General features: G+C 37.8%; 1 protein-coding gene across 1 annotated transcript in view; it reads left to right on the top strand.

Annotated features, from left to right (window-relative positions):
• The window catches only part of OTOG (otogelin), a 166,558-nt gene that overhangs the window by 90,378 nt on the left and 54,947 nt on the right, over positions 1 to 21,233 (top strand). The window contains exons 30-33 of the mRNA XM_084632568.1: positions 1,401 to 1,557; positions 2,976 to 3,002; positions 8,019 to 8,186; positions 10,601 to 10,879. Coding sequence (XP_084488694.1) covers positions 1,401 to 1,557; positions 2,976 to 3,002; positions 8,019 to 8,186; positions 10,601 to 10,879 — 631 coding nt within the window. The remainder of the gene's footprint in view (positions 1 to 1,400; positions 1,558 to 2,975; positions 3,003 to 8,018; positions 8,187 to 10,600; positions 10,880 to 21,233) is intronic.

Genomic DNA, 21,233 nt, shown 5'->3' with positions numbered 1-21,233 from the left:
TTAAATCCCAGTTCTATCTAACATGAAAGAGTGAGAGAGAAAATGTGAACAATATCTGTTCTGATCCAATCCATTAGCACTTGCTCATTTACATATTTCATAATGATCACATGCTCTCAGCTGATCTCCAGTTCATCTAGACACATTTAACTAATACTGTAGGGCCTGATTGTGCAACTCTTACATTAAGTAGTACCTTGCTTTAGTCCCATTAAAACTGATCAATAAAGGGAGCCAGATGGGGCCTCTAGGGGTCTTACCCTCTCCTCCATCCACCAGGTACATATGCATCCATACATCTACCTGCTGGATTATTTTATTTACATATATATATATATTAGATATAGAATAATAGTCACCTATTAGACATTTTCTGAACCTATTTAAATAAGTACAGTGCACTGCTGAGCCACATGAGCCCTGAAGAGTTGCCTCCTAGAATAAATTAAATACATCCCCTCACTCAGGCAGAAGCCAAAGAAAATAAATGAGCCATACAAATTGCCCTGAAAGTCAGCAGACTTGGGCTCTGGTGGAGCAATACACCCTGCCCCAAGATGTTCAAATCTAGGAATGGTTAGTGCCCTGGGCCATGCTTAAAGGCCTTCTGCTTATCTTAATTGTTTTAATGGCACACAGGGAGGAGGGTGGTCCCTTCATAGAAGATAGCTAAGACCCATATAGGAGTTATAATGTAATTTTAGCTGGTACAAATATAATGATGCAAATGTTGTAACATTCTCCATGTGGTTTGGTCCATTAAGCTTTTTGTTTTGCACTAGATTCTAAACATCCCACAAGTGTAGATCCATGTTGATAGCACTTTACAATATTTCAATGAGAAAACTTAGCACTGGTAATAATGGATTTTTCTTTTACATTTGGTTACACACAGCAAGATGTCATGACAATAAGAGAACAAAAAAATCACAGAAATATTTTTATGAAATTGTCTATATGGAGAACAGTTAATCACTAATTTCACCACGTTTGATCACTTATTAAATGATATGTGTCCAGTAGTTCTTAAAAAGCTTGCTAAATTTATTTATTTATGGTTAATTTGAGGAAATTAATATTTCTAATTTTAGCTTATTAAAGTTTAAATTACAAGTAACTACTGTTACCCTATCCCATACTTCAAGTCAACATAAATATCATATTACTGCACTGATTCCTATGTATCACTTGATTAATTCAATTGTACCACTAAACAGTGTACAAGTTTCTCATGACTATGATGATACTTTGTGTTTTAGGCAGACACTTAAAATAACACCTATCATATTTTGAAGTCTCACTTGTTAAATTGTCAAAGTCTGATAGCTCTGTATTGAGATCACTTGTCAAAGTCTATGTGAATTATTTTATGTTATTACAATAACATTTATGTTCTTCAGGTGGACGTCACCTGGTTTTATTCAAACTGCTTGACAGACACATGTGGTTGTAACCAAGGAGGTGATTGTGAATGTTTCTGTACAAGTGTATCGGCGTATGCACATCAGTGCTGTCAGCATGGAGTCATAGTAGATTGGAGGTCCCCCAGAGTGTGTCGTAAGTTTTCTCAACCAAGTACTGGGCCCAGCACATTGCCAGTCTATACATTGGATCAAGTTCTGACAAAGCAACCAAAGTTTGAGTCACATGAGCACATCCCTTTTAAAGTCAGAGCGATGGCAGCAGAGCTGTTGGTTGGGGTCTCTAGTTCCAAAATGGAAGTAGATGCAGCCCTCTGCTTGGTTTCTGTTCCCAATTTGGGCCATGGGATTTGCACTGTGTGAGAACTGCTGGTCACTTCTATGTTTGTGGGTGACACACCAACATTTTCTTCTTTTACCATTACCTTCTGGAGACCCAGCACAAGATATCCTATGTGATGTGGATGGATGGAGTCACTTGTGTAGAGTTTTCACTGCTCTCGACATGTGAAGTGTCTCCAAAATAGCTGATATGAAGCTAGCTGTACAGAATATAATCACAGCATAGTCCAAGTCCAAACTCAATTATTTTGGGTGCAAGAGATAAGAGGAGCTCCAAGGGTCAGATCTTAGAGTCCCCTGCAGGAGACAACAACTTTACATGCTTTAGAGCACTGTTCTGCACCTGCAATGTGGAGGTGGGGAAGGATTATAGAATGTTCTGAACAAGTGTAATTCAGGATTTAAAATATTGCTATATTATTGTTTGTTGTTACAAATACAGTTTTGACAAGAGGCTGCATTTTACAGCACCCATCACAAACACATAGTAAAAGATAGTCCTAGCTGCAAGGAGTTTATGGTCTAAGAATGCAAGACAGACAAAGGGTGGCAGAAAGGAAGTATTTGTACATTATGATTGAGAAGGGAGGCACAGAGAGATTACGTGAGTAGCCTAAGATGGACACACAGGGAGCCTGATAGAGTGGGGAAGCTATATCTTAGCTTCTGATATTGTAGATTTTACACAGATATTTTAATGTCATCAAGGAAAGATTAGGAGTACTTGTGGCACCTTAGAGACTAACAAATTTATTAGAGCATAAGCTTTCGTGAGCTACAGCTCACTTCATCAGATGCATCCGATGAAGTGAGCTGTAGCTCACGAAAGCTTATGCTCTAATAAATCTGTTAGTCTCTAAGGTGCCACAAGTACTCCTTTTCTTTTTATGGGTACAGACGAACACGGCTGCTACTCTGAAACCAAGGAAAGATTGTAAAGCTGAGACTTGACCACTAGAGGTCACAAACAGATAGCCTTATGTGTTTGCAGTGAATGTTGCGCTGAGTTTAGTGCATTTTTACTCAAATGTTATAATTAATGCTTTGCCAATTAATTAAATTTTGTGCAAAATCTAAGTTAGTTGGCATTTGGTTTTGAGCAGCTTTGATTTGTCCCTTCGTTAGTGGGTTAAAGGAAAACTTGTTTTTCTCTAAATTTCAAATCTGCAAAATGTCTGTAGCTAAGTATTTCTTTCCTTTATATTTTTTTAGCTTATGACTGTGAATATTTCAATAAAGGTAAGTCCTACAATAATGATGAAGAGTTGATAAGAAAGCAAGAAAACATTTTGTTATGGTGTATAATTATTATCATTTTGAATAAAAGGAGAAACCATTGGATCCATGTTCATGAAGAGAAATGGAAGTTGCAAACACTATATTGTTTTAATGTTCAGGTTACTTTATTTTAGGTTTGCTTTGCTGTTTCCAAGAGCTAGTAATCATGGAATTTACTTCATATTGAACATAGCCCTGCTTCACTAATATATAACTTATTTACAATTAATGTAAATGTTTGAAGATCATAAATAAATAACTGTTCATTAAGTAACTAATGGCATATTTTATCTAATAGAATTTGTGCCAGCCAATCACATTAGTATTATTGTTGACTATTTCTCTTATGTGGTTTAAAAAATGTAACCAGTGAAAACTATTGTATTGTGGAAATGAATCCAACTCCAAAGTGAGGGGTGTTCAGCTTCAAGATTTTGGTTTAGATCCATCTGTAGTTTATTAATAAAAGAACAGCTAGTCAAGGACTAGTTTACTACATTATAAAGTGATAATAGCTTTAATAGTAATGTGTTTTATAAAACACTGAAAGATATTATTGATAAAAGAAAATGTGATGGAAATACTGAGGTCATAATATCCTAGATGTACTTTAAGAATCAATTCTCTTTCCCAAGACAGATGATGCAGTCACCACCAAACCTGATGTACTATGTTAGAATCAGTCCACATTGTAAATAAATAAAAATAAAATTAACAAAAGTGATACATAATATCAGGGAAGAAGAGATAAAGGAGAATATATGGAAAATATACAGATAATCTACAGTTCATTTTGTCTATGCAATCCCCAGTTTTGAAACAGATTTGGTTAATTTGTTTCATACAGGAACACATTCCATATAATATGAGGTCCCTCAGTACTGTTTCATAATCTAAAAACAACAGATTTACATACATCTGAGCCTAGGAAATCTATTCTTTTACCAAAGGTGGAGCATAATCTGGAATAATTTTACTGTAGGTTTCCCAAAACGAGTTACCTCTAAAGATGCCTAAAAATTGAACTGGTATTTAGTACTTAGGACAATAGTACTCTCTAAAACAGATACCTGATTGCTAAATGATCTAGTCTCCCATTTGTTTTTCCCCGGGCAGCCTCAAGAGGTAGCTAACTTTCAAGAGATAGCCACAAACAAGCAACTAACTAACTAAGACAATCTGATCTGAACAATTTTCAGGATTCAGAGTACCTTGTAAATCTGCCTGTTGAACCTATGAAGATATTTGTTTCTTTATGGATAGGCTCCAGACACTGCATTGAGATCAAAATGGAGCCAGATCTCCAGAGGGAGATTGGATTGGGCCTCCAGTAGAAGAGGCTACTTGTGCCTCTCTACCCTCCTTGCTCACCAAAGGGCCAGAGAAAATCTGACTAAAGGATTTGCCTGGTGATAGGGATTTTTGAAAGTGTTTTCAAATTGAGCTGAATTGCTTAGACAAGTGTTATATAGTAGGTTTTTAACTGATACAGGAAAATGCAGTATTAAGGGATTATTGCCATTTTAAATTTCTTTCTTGTATTTTTTTTCACAAATGAAGTACCATATGACTGAATGACTGCAAGTTTGAAAGTGTAATGTTCAAAATTAAAGGACTGGAAACACGCCTTACAGTGATTAAAGTCAAGGAGCTCAATTTGTTTAATTTGAGAAAGTGAAGGTTAAAGGGTAATTTGATCACAATTTATAAGTACCTAAATGGGGAACAGAAATTTATTAACGGCGTCTAGCAGACAAAGGTATAACAAGATCTAATGTCTGGAAGTTGGAGCTAGAGAAATTCAGACTGGAAATAGGGTACACATTTTTAACAGTGAGGGCAGTTAACTAGAGCTGGATGAAATTTTTGTCTGAAATTTTTTTCAGTGAAAAATGCAGATTCAGTCACTCTGAAGCATTCTGTAAATTCATATCAGTTTCATTGAATTGTTTCAGTTGAAAAAATCCTAAAACAAAAATTCCAAATATTTGACATGTTGTATTTTGACATTTTCAAGAGGAAATGCTGCGAATTTTTTGGTTCGAAATGACTTTGTTTCAAAATTACTTTTAATTGTATTAAAAATGAATCATAAATGTTTGAAAATAATCCAAATTGAAATAAAACATATAGATTTTGTTGAAATTAAATGTTTTGTTCAACCCCAAATTACTTTTTTTTTCTTTTTTACTTTCAATGTGCCAAAAATTTTGAAAAATGCGGTTTTTGATCTCACCTGATTTTTTTCTCCAATTTTTTGGAATTACTAGCAAACTAAAAAAATCTGTTATTGCTCAGATCTATAATTTAACCACTGGAACAATTTACTAAGGATTGTGGTGGATTCTCCATCACTGGAAATTTTTTTAATCAAGATTGGATGTCTTTCCAAAAGACATGCTATAGTTCAAACAGGAATTATTTTGGGGAAGCCCGATAGGCTGATTTACACAAGAGGCAAGACTTGATTATCACAATGGTTCCTTCTGGCTTTATAATCTATGAAAAATGATTCTAATGATCCTTGGATGTAGCAAAGTAAAATTAGATAATAAGGGGTACATTTTCAAATTGCGATGTTAGTTTTAACTGTTATTAAAAGCTGTGGGCAGATAATTACTGCAAGTTTGAGTATGCCTGTGTGTATATCTATATGCCGATATATCTACCACATTTGTATTAGTAATAGCCATGTGATAAATACCTTTATCAGATACCTTTCACCCCCTTCACCTGCTCTTTACCTACTAATCCATCTAATCAGGACTTGTTATAATAGGCCAAACAGCTGCCATTAAAAAAAAATCATCCTGCCACAAAAACATATCTTCCTTCTCCCCAAAAAGGTTAGCCTGGCCCAAGGCTCAAGAAGGCTAAGATCTAGTCCTGGGCCAGTGATGGGCTTTCTGTGCTTAACAATGTTCTAAACGTTGAACTGAGTATTTCACATCCCCCCAAAGCTGGAAACAGGTGCTTTTTATATTTCCAATTTATTAATGGGATTCAGTACATATTTCATGACTTGAAAGAGCCTGAGATATCAGACTTTAATTCATGATAATTATTAGTTATAGAAATGCCATTTCAGGACATTTTATGGCTTTTTCTGACCCCTGTACTTTGTATGCGGTATGCAGCGGAACTCAGAGACCTGGCTTTAAGGAAGAAGGATACAAAAATAGTCCTAGTTAATTTTTTTAAAAATAATTCTAAAAATATGTTTTTCTACAATATTATTGGTATAAGCAAAATAGGTGATGGTGTGACATATTAGGAAGTATGTATCAGCATGTGTTTGAGATGACAATGTAACTTGCCCTTCGGCTTTGTCACTTGTGAACAAGACACCCAATTTCAAATTCATGCTGATAATACTTTTATGCCACACTACTACACCACTATGTGTGCATGTATACAAAAAGATAACATTATACATGCACTCTTACTGTCCAAGAAGTTCATTTATACATGATGACCACTGTTAAATAGAGACGAGATCGGTGAGGTAATATCTTTTATTGGACCCATTGCTGTTCGTGAAAGAGACAAATTTTTGACATTACCAAGAGCTCTTCTTGAGCTCTGAGAAAGGTACTTGGAGTGAGTATTGTTAAACGAGGTATTTATCATGTGATTTCAATCATGCTGTGAGCTAGTGAGTGGTAGCGTCTTTATAATACAAATACATTAATCCTATAGCTGAAAATCGTCTAATAAATGTTCACTATATTTCAGCATAGGTATTTAGCATTTAAATATACATTTGCTATAAGATACTACCAAACATATACTAAATAAATCACATCAGTTGCAAAAAATGTTTGTATTATTTTGCATCTGTCAAATAGTTAATTTTCAAATGTAGAGGAAGTGGTGTGAATCTTTACAAAACCTCAGAACATATGTGTATGGATAATACACCCATTTCAAATTCAGGCTGATAGGACCCTTTTATACCACACCACTCCAGCATTGTGTGTATGAAGATATAGGTAATATAATTAGGGTTGGCAGAATTCCATTTTTATATTTTTTGTAATTTTGATGGATAATAATATTTATTTTTAAGCCTGTTTAGATTTTTATAAACCTTTAAATTTTCATAGCTGAGGGAAATCATGGTGTGGGGGGAGTCAGGCAATTATTCAGTAACAGCAGACATTGAGATTCAAAAGGTAAAGCTTTATAAATGGTTAAAACACAAACTGTCAAAACATGCAAAATAAATATCCTTAAATCAACAAATCATACCTATGTTTATTATTCATTTGTTAGTCCATTTGTAACAAATCTAGTCTAAATCATTAGATTTTGGCTGTAATAAGTTCTTAAGCAGCTTTTTTCTTAATTTGCCTATTTGTAAATTTTGATTATTAGTAGAAATATTTTTTCTGAGGTTTGTGTGTGTACAGTGAAATTGATGTTTACCGACATTTACTGATAGAAATCTAATCCTTCCAAGCCTAAATATAATATGTTTATTCTTATTATCCATATCTATCCATAGATTCTAATGCCTGAAGGGATCACTTAATTATCTAGTCTGGCCTCCTGCAAGATTATTGTCCACATGCAAATTTTGCAGTTGGGCACATAACCAGGAGCACAACTGAGGTGTCAGCTACATTTTATATTAGTTGAACCCAATTAAAAATGAAACCTAGAGGGATATATGGAGGTAGGGAGGAAAAGGGAAAGTTCTCACAAACCTTTCTGAAATGAAGTTGGAAATTTTTGTGCAGTCTAATTTCAGCTAATAGGTGGAAGTGTTTGTTTTTTGTTTTTGTTTTTTTGTGGGGTGGGGGTTGCTTCGTAAGGCACTGCCATTTCATTTTAGCACATGATGCCTGGAATAGTTTTCAGGTTGGAGTTGTTCTTGTTTAATTTGCTACTACATGATTGCCTAAGATAATATATGAGAGCTCAAGCATTTGTGACACTCAACATGAAAGTTAATTTTGGCTTCTCTCTCAACAGTTCTGGGAAAGGGTCCCTACAAACTGGTCAGCTACTTGGATGGAGAAGTTGCAATGGCAGCCAAACTGTTGGGTGGCTATGTTTTCCCAGTGAGAGCAGAAGATTTTGTTCCGGGAGATGCCATGAGCTTTATGCTGACTTCAGGATGGTATAAGCCCAAGGCACATGGTAAAGTCACTGGTTTCAGAGTAGCAGCCGTGTTAGTCTGTATCCGCAAAGAGAAAAGGAGGGCTTGTGGACTTAGAGACTAACAAATTTATTTGAGCATAAGCTTTCATGAGCTACAGCTCACTTCATCACTGTAACCTGAAAATAAACATAGATAAAGACAAAGACAGAGTGGGTAGTGAACACACATAGCAAATTCTCCCCTTGAATACAGTCCTGTGGCTGAGGACAGAATTGCCCACAGACCTTTCCTCTGCAGCTATCAGCTGATTCTAATTTTAACAATGTCCACCAAGCTCTGCACTCAGTGGGTTTTAATTGGATGATTCCAGCTTTATAAATAGATACTTTTAGTTTTCAAAACAACATTGTAACCCCCACATTCCTAATGTGCCCTATGGCAGGAGAGAGGGATGGGGAAGATTGGAAGGAGTGTTGCAATAACAGATGCTCCAGCCTATTCCTTGTTCTGTCACCTCTCATTTCCTGTGTCCTGGCATAGAGAGAGCCATTTTGAAGCAGAGCCATGCCTTTTACAGGGATTCACATCCCCTGGGTGGCCTCTTCAAATCTTGTCCACCTTTGCACACCAGAATTTCACCAGTTCAGCTGCCAGGGAGGCCCTCCACTTCTTCAGAGGAATATGCAGGGTTTGCTCTTATGTTTTCAGTACTTTATGATGCTGATGAAATACTGCAGGTATTTGCGCATCCAATTTCACTGCCACGGGAAAGTTTGTTATAATAAATGTTTTAATGATCCTTAACGCCAGATGCACCAGAAATGTCTGATCCTGCTGATCAGGTCCCCAGAGAGCCTGTAAGGCGTAGACTCTGCACCTCCTGCTTGCCATAGAGCAATGTGCTTCTCTAGCTTTTTGTGTGGGACCATAGAATGGGGTATTATGGGCTGGCTGAGGGAATTGCAGGGCTCTAACTAGTGAGTCTGCTCTCAGTGTAGAACTGGCCCAAAATTATATGTAGGAGAGTACAGAGGGACAGGGCTCTTATTTCTGCTCTTCGTCTGCAGCAGGAATCTCAGTTTTTCTGTACTAGTGCCCTGTATCCTGTCTTTGATTTGGGGAGAAAGGTTCTGTCTCCTTTTCCAGCCATGGACAGACCTCATCTACTCAGGCTTTACCCTGCCTACCAGGATTTGCAGACTCCATTATAACATTAAGAGGATGTCATTTAGTCATCTGTCCTTGGAGGAATCTACAAAATCTGTATGACAATTTCTTTGCATCATCAGCCCAATTATATTGGAATTTCCTTCATGATTATCCACAGCAGCCATATAGATATGTAATATGTAGTTTTATAAATTTAATTGTATCCCAGAAAAATGGGTAAATTTTGTTAGCTTCAGACCAGTGATAAAAGAAGACTGGGAGGTTTTGGTAATAAAGTAACTGTTGTATACAGAGCAGGTGATTCAAATTGCATTGCAAATGTACCTGCTATAGCCAGTAATAGAAAAAAAACTCTCTTCCATGCTATTCAATGTTTCAAATAAATAAATGTTGTCATACTTGGAAGATAAGTGGTGCTCCAGAAATATGGTACAGAACATAATAAAACATCTGTTTAATGGAGATTATTTGTCCTCTGTGCCCTCTTTTAAAAGAAATACTATCCAGTCCTCAGGGGATAGTTGATTTTACAGTTGTTCTATGGTTATTTTAAACTGAATACCACAGTTTACAGAAAAATAAAATGAAGTAATACTGTGAGCAACAGGTGCTCATAATGGACTCCATTCTTTCATTGAGCTGTACCTTACTCTGCACGTGGTCCCACAGAAGTCTGCTTGAAATCAGTGGGACTGTTTTAGTGGTAAAGTACTGGTCAGCATGTAGAAGGTCGTGACAATAGAGCCGTTACTAGTACAAAGGCAGGCACATTGCAAATCTGCTTTTAACATGATTTGTCCTGAGGATGGCTGGAGAGCCTATTGCTTGGAAACTGAAAACACGACCCTACAAGCTGAATGTAAAATGCATTTTAGTTACTCCATTTTAAATGAATAGTTGAGCTTTTGAGCTATAACTTCCAAATGGGTAAGCATAACTTTGTAAAACTGGTGAGACTGTATTTTAATTTTGGATAAGAATAAGGCTAACAAAAGTAGTGAACTGAAGTTATATGCTCACGGTGGGCTAGATTACTGCACCCTCGTGTTGACAAGTACCATACCATGCAGTATAGTCCCAGTGAAATCATTGGGGCTACCAAGTACTCAGTATGAGGAAAGCCAGGAACATGTATGCATATTTAATATTTTTTCTTCAAAAAACTGGGCCAAGTTCATCCTTACTGTGGACTCAAGTGGTATTGACTTTAGTGATGTTACACCAAAGATAAATCTGGCCCACTCTGCTTAGTCCAGTGAATACGTTGTTGTGTTTTTTTCAGATCCCAACTTGGTTTCATTTGAAACAGCTGACAGACCAAATTATTTTCTTCATTTGGCTTCCAATGATACCCTGCTTCTTTCCAAATGGGAAGACAGTGAAGAGTTCCGTAACAGATCAACCTTTGCCGTCCACAAGAACACATGGCTCCCAGGATACAGTTCCTTTGAGTCATTTGCAAAGCCAGGATTCTTCATCCATCTTTCAGCTTCTTCAGTTGATCTTTTGAAATACAAGCATTCAGAGAAATTCAGGCTGTCTACTCTTTTTAAACTTGTAGGTAGGTACTAAAATTAATATTTTATAAACTATAATTTACTACTTTAACCACATTTTGAAAGTGTGAGAGCTTTGTGGGCTGCATTCTGCCCTCATTTGCATGATCCAGCATTACTCTTTTGACTGGAATTACTCTAGATTTACATTGGTATAACTGAGAATTTGTGGTCTGATTCTTCTTACACGCCATTGCAAATTGGGAATAACTCAGTTGAAATTAATGGAGTTACACTTATATAAAACCAGTGTAAGTAAGAGGGAAATCAGGGGTTGTATGACATTATAAACAATTGGGAAACGTAAACTGAAATTTAAGGGAGGATGTGGAATAGTAATGTAGCAGTGGGGAAGATTATTTCATTTATGTCCAACAGCTTGTAAAATACAGATTATTTTATAGCGTCACACTTGCTATGGAGAGAAGTGGAATAAAGAGAACCATTTGCAGAGTGGGGTATAATAAAACACATATAGACTAAAAATGTGAAAATAAAGCAGCTGAAGGAATGTGAACCAAGTTGTGGTAATGATTATAGTGAAGATGAATCTAGAAGGATGAATTAAAGAGACACCATGTTGGGTTTCCCTGGAGAAAACATTTTTTTCTTTTCCATTTCCTTTTAGGTTCAGGAATCTTCTTATTTAATTTTTTGCATAAAGATTCCTGAATAGATTTTTGCGGAAAGTTGTTTGGGCTGACATGACTCTAATGTCATAGTAGAGGTTGAAGTACAGCCTGGTTCGTGAAATGTAAATCAATACAACCTGAATTGATAAAGAAGAGTAGAGTTGTTCAGAATATTTTTCTGAACAGAAAACTGTGAATTTTGTCAAAAAACAAAGACAAACTTTTTTTTGTGGGGGGAGGTCATTGATTTTTCCATGAAAAATAAAAAATGGAGGAAAATGTTTTATTTGTTGAAACCCCAATTTTCAATTGGAAAAAAGTTTCACTGGAAAATTTTTGATCGGGTCTAAAAGAAAGTCTGGGCTTTAACATGGTAGTGGTTAGTACCTTTTTCATGTATGTCAGTGAGGGGACTCTGTGAAGATAGATCTCCACAGCATTGCTCCTATTCCTGGGACAAAAAAAAGGCTTTTGTTCAAAGTGGGCAACGAATAAGTGGGGAGGAGCAGAGGACTGGCTACACTTGGCTGAATTATTTCCTACAGACCCTGCCTATGCAGAAATTCAGTCAGGAGTTCATGTAACTTGGAACTGGATTAACTGTCTCTGGGTCCCCGCAGTGGCTGCCATTAAGCAGGCACAAGAGGACCCAGTCAATAGAAGCTATGTTGCCAAGGTAGCGGAAGGTCAGTGGAGCCATGTGGAGGATTGGATGTTTGGCTGGTAAGCTCCTGTCTTTACAGATGTGAGTCTGGGAGGTGTTATTCCTCCTGTACACTTTAATGCTTCCCAAATCTCTCACTGTGGGGGGTGGGGGAGTCCTTCCTAGTAAATTCCGTGAGGTGAAACTCTGTTCCTCCCCTCCCACAGGAGATTTCTCTAGAATGGAGGTGATCTGACCAATGGATTTTAGCTTTAGATGAGGGAGCCTAGTTTAACGTCCTTCTATGAGTTTGGTGACTCTCTGAACTCAAGTGCACATTCCCCATGGGAGCAAACCACAACTGGCAGTAAGACTAAGAAATGGTAGAGAAAATGACATTATTAGCCCAATTCTGGTAGGGTCTTGTGCCTAGGCACAAAAATCCCATGGACACCAAATAATTTATTCCACACTGGTTTTGGCTCCCTGCAGAACTTACAGTGAGGCATTTCCACTGGCCATGCAGAAAAGGAGCTCCAGAGGGACCTGTTGGGCTGGTCAACAGGTTTCTGTATGGGCACCTGTCTCAGCAATAGCACTCATGCGTGGAGTATTCACACTTGTAGGAGTAACTTGTGAAGGAACTGCTGCTGGCCAAGGCTCAAGTACACAACAATGCCACTTTAAAGAACAGACAGTATTTCATCAGCTTGTGTGCTAGATACTTCAGAAGAGGAAGAAGATAATCACTCTGCATTTGTCTCCGTTGATTTTTACTGCCATTTTGTAAATTATAGATGGGCCTCAAATGTAAAATTCAGATCCTGAATTCAACCTCCTCATTCCCCATTACCCAAAAGATTCAAGGGTGTTTGGATGCAGAGCTTTCGTTCAGGCCCATATCAAATGTACCTATAATGATTTTATTCCTGTGGAAAGGTAGGAGTAAAGAATGAAGCAGCACTTGTAATACAGAGGGGATTCCTCTGAAAAAGCGAGAGGATCCTTACAAAGAAATGAGTGATAGAGTAAAAGTTTTATTTCCCCCTCTGCCAAGATTTTCTCTGCAGGCGTTATTTATTATCACTTAAACTCTGAGCTGTAAATGTGGATAAAACCAGAGAAAAAAGTCATGCTATAGGCAAATATTTACAGCTTAATGGGCCTGATTTTCTGATAGATGCTGAGTACACTTAACTCCCACTGAAGTCATAGGGAGCTACAGATACTTAGGCTCCCTAAAAATCAGGCCAAATTGCTTTTTCACAGAGCTGTGCATCGAAGGGTAAATCCTGGCTCTGTTATGTGGTTGTAATCCCTTGCACAACCTAGTTGTATGCCAGGCCAACTGGTTCTGAGGCTGCTCAGCCTAGTGCACAAGGAATTGTGCAGGGTATCTGCTCCTTGGATTGCATGCAGCTGCTCAGGGGTATAGGGAGCTCATGCAGATGGACACAATGGTTGCCCCAAATAACAATACATAAATCCTGTAAACCCCATGGAACTGCTTCAGGAGAGTGAGAGAGAGAGAGAGAGAATGTGTCACTGAAAGAACAGTGTTTGGAGGTCTCTCCCTTTCTGCTGTCCTGTGATTGCCATAGGGGATGGTGAATCTTCTGCCCAGTTGTTCCCATCCTTCAGTCCCTGATGACCATTCCATTTCAGAAGGGTCAGCCAAGCAGTGCTATGGACACTGGCTATGGATCACACAGCCCATTCATAATCACCAGCTATGACTGCCCTGAAGGAGAACCTGTCCCTCTAGTCCCTTCCCCACCCACTGGGATCTCAGAGAGGCTCTGCCTTTTGTGATGTCATCCCTCAGTTCTTCAGCTGCCATACGTGGCAATTGGGGCAGGGGAGGGGAGGGATAGAGACACAGATTTCTTATTTGGGGCCCATGCGTCTGTTTCTGTAGGTGATTCTTAGGCAGTTACAGATCCTGGTGAGACTATAAACTGTTTCCATCTCTATGCTGCATACATGTGTAGGGCCGGGATTTGATGCTGAATGCCTGGTACTGAAATATCAGGAACAGATTTTTGAGATTTTGAGGGTGCAAAATGTATATGAGAGAGTTTTTAAAGAGTGAGACAGGAAAAAGATGGATGAGAGAAGATCATGATGGGGATAGTACAGAGAGATTGGGAGGAGAACTGAGAGGGAAGGAGTGTTGGAGGAAGAGAGCCTGGAAACTCAGGAGGAAGAAGAGAACACAATATAGGAAAAAGAAGAGAATGAGAGAACAAAGATCACATACTGTAGAAAATTATAATGAGTGGAAAATAGAGTAAAAGACACAGGAAAAGATGGTAAAATACATAGAAGAAAAAAAGAAAAAACAGAGTAAAGGGAAAGACAAAAGAACAATGCAAGGTAAGCAAAGTATTTTTTTAAACAATGGTACTTAATATAAAAATAGGTGCAACATGACCTAATAAATAATGAGAATTGTAATTTTTTTTAATGAGTGGAACAGAATTCAGTTAGATTCAGCCGTGGCTGGTTATGATGCTTGTCTCTTGATTCTGCCTTTTTTAAGTGAAATATAATTCTGCTTCCTGTAGTTGCTACACTCCTCCCCACCGACCAACCCCCACTTCTTCTCCCTGTGGTTGGAGCTATCAGTGTCCTGGTTTTTATTTTGAAAATATGGTTTACACTAGTAACTTCTTTAGTCAGACTTAATTTACAAACTGATTAGTCAAAGTCACAAAGTCTTTTCAGCCACACACCCTGAAAAAAGCTTCAGCAGGTACGAAATATAGTTGCCTGTCTTCTCAGCAATACAGGTTTCTGTGAGCACATCCACCTGGTGCTGTGCTCTCTGCACCAGCTCCCCACTGAACAGAATTCAGTTTCAGGTCTCTGCTCTGATATTCAAAGCTTTCCATGGAACTGGCCTTAGCTACCTGAGAGATCACCTCCTCCTCTGTGATCATGACCTCCCATTACATCTATATTGTAATGGAAGAATGGAAGTCTTGAATAGTAGCAACCATGAATACAGGAGACATGAGACCTTAGGTGCTGGATCTAGACTATGGAAATTACTCCCACTAGAACTGACAAAAAACCCAAAAACTAATCTACCTATTTCTCCCATAGACTTGGAAGGGAAGGAAGATCATTATTGTTGTTAACTGTTTTTAAATACTTGGAAGTTGCTATTACATACAGGGGACCTTCTAACAACTTACTGAGATATAAGAAGCTATATTGGCCTGCAAAATAAAATAAAGCAGTGTGTTCATGAAGTAACATTTAGTTCAGCATCAACTTGCATTGATCCAAATCAGTTACTTTGAATATGTTTAATCCAAAAATTCTTTATGGACCTCAGTGGCAATAACTGCTTCCTCAACGTGATGGCTTGCATGGTACTCTAAAGTCATTACAAAATGTATTATTTTTATATGGTAAGGATTTTTATGCTATAATTTTAAATGGCTCAGTAACTTGTTCACTGCTGCTGTGAACATACGTTCACAGATATCCCTGCAGTGCAAATATGTGATATATCAGTCCTTCATATTCTGTTTCTGAAATAGGTTTTGCAAGTAAAGGAGGAAAATGAAATATTGCAACAAATGAGGCATCATTTGGCAAGGTAGTACAGTTACCATTATAAATGTCTAGTGTTAGGCACAGTCAAATCTGAAACAGGCACTCACTTATATGACAGAAGAGACCAACTGTATGCCTTATGGAGCACCCTGTTATCAAAACATTGAATTAAAGTGTTAATGGTGGCATTGTGAATCTGCCCATGTTTTGCAGTGCATTATGATGACAGCCTAATGCAGCTGTTGACTGGCACACTCCAACTTCATGAAAAATGACAGATTTTGTCATTGCCAAATGCCTGTTGCCTCCTGACAAATGCCTTTAATCACTGAGCTGCTGAAGTTTTGAATGGCAGAGTATATGGAGCTAATGCTATTACCAGAACGTTCGTAAAACATCTCAAGCAAAGACCCCTTTTTTGGACATAACAAAAATATTTCCTTGGTCTTTTATCTTTGAGGGGGGAATGGAGAAAGTTAAAAAGTGCTACAATTCTCAGTGGTCATGCATTAACGCAGAGTGGTATGTCTTTTCAAGTGTGAAGTCTTTGCCCTCCCGTCATTATGCCAAAAAATCCTATCTATGCTCATGGAAAACTGAAACAATTTACCTCAGCAAGTGGGATCGGATCAAATGATCAAGAGGCATTTCATTAATCACCACATCCGAAGGTTTGGGTTTCACAGTTTTATAAGCAGAGAAACACAGGGCTCGAATCTTTCTCCAGCGTACTTTCACAGGGCTCAGTCTGCTGATGTAGGGTAATTACATGGTCTAAAAATACAGGCGCATTTGTTTAAGTTAATGGAAAAGTTATACCAGTTCCAGAGTGCAGAGGCAAAGGCAGATTGAGTTTCCTGCTGACTATTCTAAATGCTTTGCATATTAGATCAGAAACTTTCCAACTGGGAACTGCTATTCCTGAGGAACCAGAGGGTAAATATTGGGAGGAGAATAATAGGTCCTCTAAATCCCTTGGCCAGAAAACTCTTCATGAGTCCTCTTCGTGTTCTATGACGCGCATTCAGAAGGAAGAATTTGTAATAACCCAATTGCCACAGCAGTAGACACATACATATTTGTCTGAAGTCTGCTGAAGTGTCACTCTTTCTAGTTTCATAGTAATAAATACTGTAGTATTGAAATGCATTAGATATAAATTAAACAGATGTGACGGAATACTGCAATAAATTTTTCACAAATGACCACATGAATTTTTAAATGAAGTTGCTTCAACCATGCTCGTGTTTGTCTGCTGCTCCTGTTCCTACAAATGTTTGAGTGATCATGTTGTTCATTGAATTTTAATATTCTGTGCACATGTGTTCACAGGAAAACAAATTTTAAATTTGCATGTGCCAGAATTTGCCCTAGCAGTGGATGCATGCTCATCCAATTGAGTAAAAGAAAGAAATCTTTGAGATTTACCTCACAGATCACATCTAAGTGCACAGATCAAATGTCAAATAATAGCAATCAATCCATAGAATAATTTGAATCTTTTGAATAACAAATAAAACGTGAGGAACGCACAATCTTTTCATAGATATATCTTTTGTTCTTAATAAGACACTGCAATTTCTTACAAATAGCTTTTCATCTGAGTATCTTAACGCATTTTACTAATTTATGTGTTTAACTATCTAACACTCCTGTGAGGAAAGCGGGAATATTCTCATTTTACTGATGAGGGAACTGAGGCACAGAGAATTTAAGTGACTTGTCTAAGCTCACAAGGAAATTCCAGAATAGAATTCAGAAGAACTGAGTGCTAGACTTTTGCCGAGTGCATAAGTCTTCACTTTGGTAAGTTGCTATTTTTGCAAATAATAATTTGAATAACTACTCAGACATATGCATGGAATGTAGTCAATGAGGGTTGTATGTATTCCTGTTTGAGACAAGAACTGGATCTTTCTTAGTTAATGTTAATGATTGTATATTATACACCAAGAAAGGATGGTACAATTAAAATTAAATTGATTTTTAAGATATAGAATTACTTTTTTTGATAAAAGCATCTTTTATATTTAGTCAGACTGTATGTACATTTTGATGATCAGTTTTCACTTCATTTTTCTTTGTCTGTTTCCCTCTGAGAGACAAGATGGGTGAAGTATTATCTTTTATTGGACCAACTTCTGTTGGTGAAAGAGGCAAGCTTTTGTGCTTACACAGAGCTCTTCTTCATGTCTGGGAAACATACTCCGTGTCACACAACAATGGAAGATATCCCTCTGTATAGGGCATACTTTTAAATATCCTTTTTTTAGTTATAATGAGGTGCTCTTGAGTTTACACTGAGCTCTTCTGTTTTGTTTAAGTCCAAGTGATCATTATTCTGGGCCTGATGCTGAGGAACTACAGTGTACCTGCAAATCCCAAGTAAGCCAGTGAGAACTACAGGTTCTCAGCATCTATCAGCATTAAGCTGTCTTAACAGTGACATCAGAACCATCTGCAATTTATATCACAAATGGGCATTTGACCTCCTGAATTTGTATCAATAAGCAAGAAGAGATTAATCTGTTGTGATAGCAACGGTATATGCCTCAAAAATCACATCACCAGCTGTGAGGTAGCTAAGGCAATTATACCTGAGAGCTAGATAACTATGTTTCGGTTTTGATTATATTTTGACTGGGCAAGCAGTTCTTTCTGCCAGTATTATTTGATTACATGCTTCAGTGCAGGAATTTAAAGCACATGAGCAGAGGTTGTTAGTGCTTGCATGTGAGTGGGTAGATTCATGCTCCTAAGCATGTATCTGAGGAGCTAGCCAATCTAAGTGGTGGAGCAGTGTTGAGCTGCTCTTAAATTGATAGTCGTGACTAGCACTGCCTGGATTCTGAGAAGAAAATGAAAACCAGTAGTAGCAAATTGTAACCTTTCACAGTGGAAAATCTAAAGCAAAAGAAATAAGGAAAGAGTTTGAAAACCTGAAAACAAAGTGAAGGCATTATCTACACATATGAAAAGAGGGGCAGGGATGTGAAGCAGTGAGTCCTAGACTAATGAGAAAATAATCATTAAAACAATTAGGCATGTGCCTCCTGTGAGGTTTTCTGGCTGTTTCCCATTACTTCCAATATTCCTCCAGTCTTCCTGCCTGCCTGTTCAGTTTTCTCAGATGCTGCCTGATCCTCAGTACCCTTTCCTATGTACTTTTGCACTTTGTGGGCTTTTTGGATTTGAATTTTGCTTAGGCCAAGCCAGTGTTTAGCAAAGCAAGGAAATGCTGTATTTGCATGTGAGTGCTTTTGCATCAGATATGGGCTTCCCTGAAAATAGAAACTGTGCATTAGATGAATATTTATAAAGTTGTACAACGTAGTCACTTGCTGACCAATTCTGACTATATTTTACCTTCTTATGTGTGCAACAGAAAAATTGTAATAGAAGCAGACCAGGAGAGCAGGCATATAACTGGATTGCTGTAGGCAAGCTGATCCTTCCATGTATTGAGCACTCTCAACTCCCACTGCAGCACTTAAGTCCTAGAGCCCAGCTTACTTTTGTATCTGTGATTTGTGTAATACATTTGGATGTGAAATCGCACATTTAGATCCGGGTTTGATCTGACTTTCAATCAGTCCTGTGTGCTGCCTCCCCTCCCTAATTATTGCAATGCCCCCTATGAGGTAGGTAAATTAATATTATTATCATCCCTGTTTAGAATGGGAAATAGAGGCCCAGAGACTGGGGTCAAATTTTCAAGAGAGGACACCTATTTTGAGTGTTTCAGTTTTTGGGTGCCCAGTACTGTACACCTAGGACCTGATTTTAAGAAGTGCGGCGCAGCCCAAATTCTGGTTGAAGCCAATGAGAATGTTGGTTCCACAGCACCTCTGAACATTAGTCTCTACTTGACTTAAACTGGATACTCAAGATTAGTGAACACTGAAAAATGTGGGTCTAAGTGACTCAAGAGAACATCAGAGTGCATCAGTGATAGGATTAGGACACAGGAGAACCGGGATCCCAGCATCATTATTTATTCACTAGGTCAGAATATCAGAAAATGGTAGGATACTTATTATCAAAGAATTAATTTCAGAAGTCAGGAAGAAAGGAATTAATATGTTAAAACTTAGGGCCTAGTATATAGAGAGCACAGTATTTCTCCACTATCCAAACCGCTGTGACAGAGCTAAATATGATGTTTAATAAAATATCTTTATATATATTGCAAAGTATATGCCCTGATTCACATTAGAAATTTCTGTACTAACACGTTCATCAGCTGTGACTGATGTACTAAGGTGCTCAGCTCTTCCTCAGGTAGTAGAAACATGGGCTTGGTTGGCATGTAAGCTGGAATGATTGTCATCCAGAGAATAACTCCTTATTCTGTTAAGGATATATCATTTCACTGGATAGAAAGCAAATTATGACAGACTTCATCAGAAGATATGTGGTTTCCTTCAAATGCCATGACAAATCCTTGATAGAGAAACATATAAAAACTCTGATGTAAAAAGCTTAACTCATTGTCAGTAAACTGAACATCAGTACTTTGTTGTGAATGAACTGCAATATCACCCCAAATACAATAAACTGCTCAATATTAAAGAAACACTGTAAGCACTGTAAACATGGGAAGCATGACATGGAAATGGCTGGTTAGTGTCATATGGCAACATAAAGTGCTCGTACCGTGACACAGATGAAATACACAGTTTCAGTGGCACATATAAAGAAGTTACATTTTCTGTTATGGGGGAACAGTAACTATAAGTGACAATAAAAGTCTAGGTCCACTGTGGAATTTAATTTCTATAATTGATATAGGAGAGTGAGAAAAGTATCAGTACCAGGCTGCAGAAATGGGTGTATAAGTGACTTTATTGATTTTTTTCCTGGTGTTCTTTAATCCTTATCCATATTACTGTTCATAAGATGTAGAGAGCAGTGGCAAAGTGAAGAGAGGCAGAGTGGTTGAGTGAAGACGGTACTGGATTAGGAGTCAGGAGACCTGAGTTCTGCTGTGTGACCTCAGGCAAGTCACTTCACCTCTCTGTGCCTCTGTTTCCCATCCCAAGTTTGGTCTATTTAGACTAGAAACTCTTTGGGGCAGGGACTGTCTTTTACTGTGTTTGTAGGGTGCCTAGAATAAGGGATACTTAATCTGATTTGGGGCCTCTAGACATTCAAAATAATAATAATAATAAATAATAATTAATAATTAATAAAAGTAGAAATGTAATTGGCCTTATGTGACTTACAACTGAGAAACACTTAACACAGTTCCATGGTGGCTCAAGCACACCATGGATTACTGCTGTGGTAACATTCAGGGTGTGGATATAGTAGGTGGGCTCATTGTCTGTGTGCTTTAATCTTATGAGGTGCTGCTGAGCATCTCATAGAATGCGCTGATCTCCTGTTGCAGTTGGTGGTAACTTAAGGTGCTCTGTGCCACACTGGATGGAAGGACTCCACCAGTTGCTTAAGTCTGCTCCAGGTTCTGGCCATCAGTTTGTAGACACAGATGTAAGATATTGCCTAAATGTCAAA

The sequence above is a fragment of the Lepidochelys olivacea genome (genome assembly GCF_965140295.1).
Source record: "Lepidochelys olivacea isolate rLepOli2 genome assembly, chromosome: 6".
In the NCBI taxonomy this organism is placed as follows: domain Eukaryota; kingdom Metazoa; phylum Chordata; order Testudines; family Cheloniidae; genus Lepidochelys; species Lepidochelys olivacea.
Note: the sequence above shows the minus strand (reverse complement) of the source record. Positions and strands in the feature narration are given on the sequence as shown.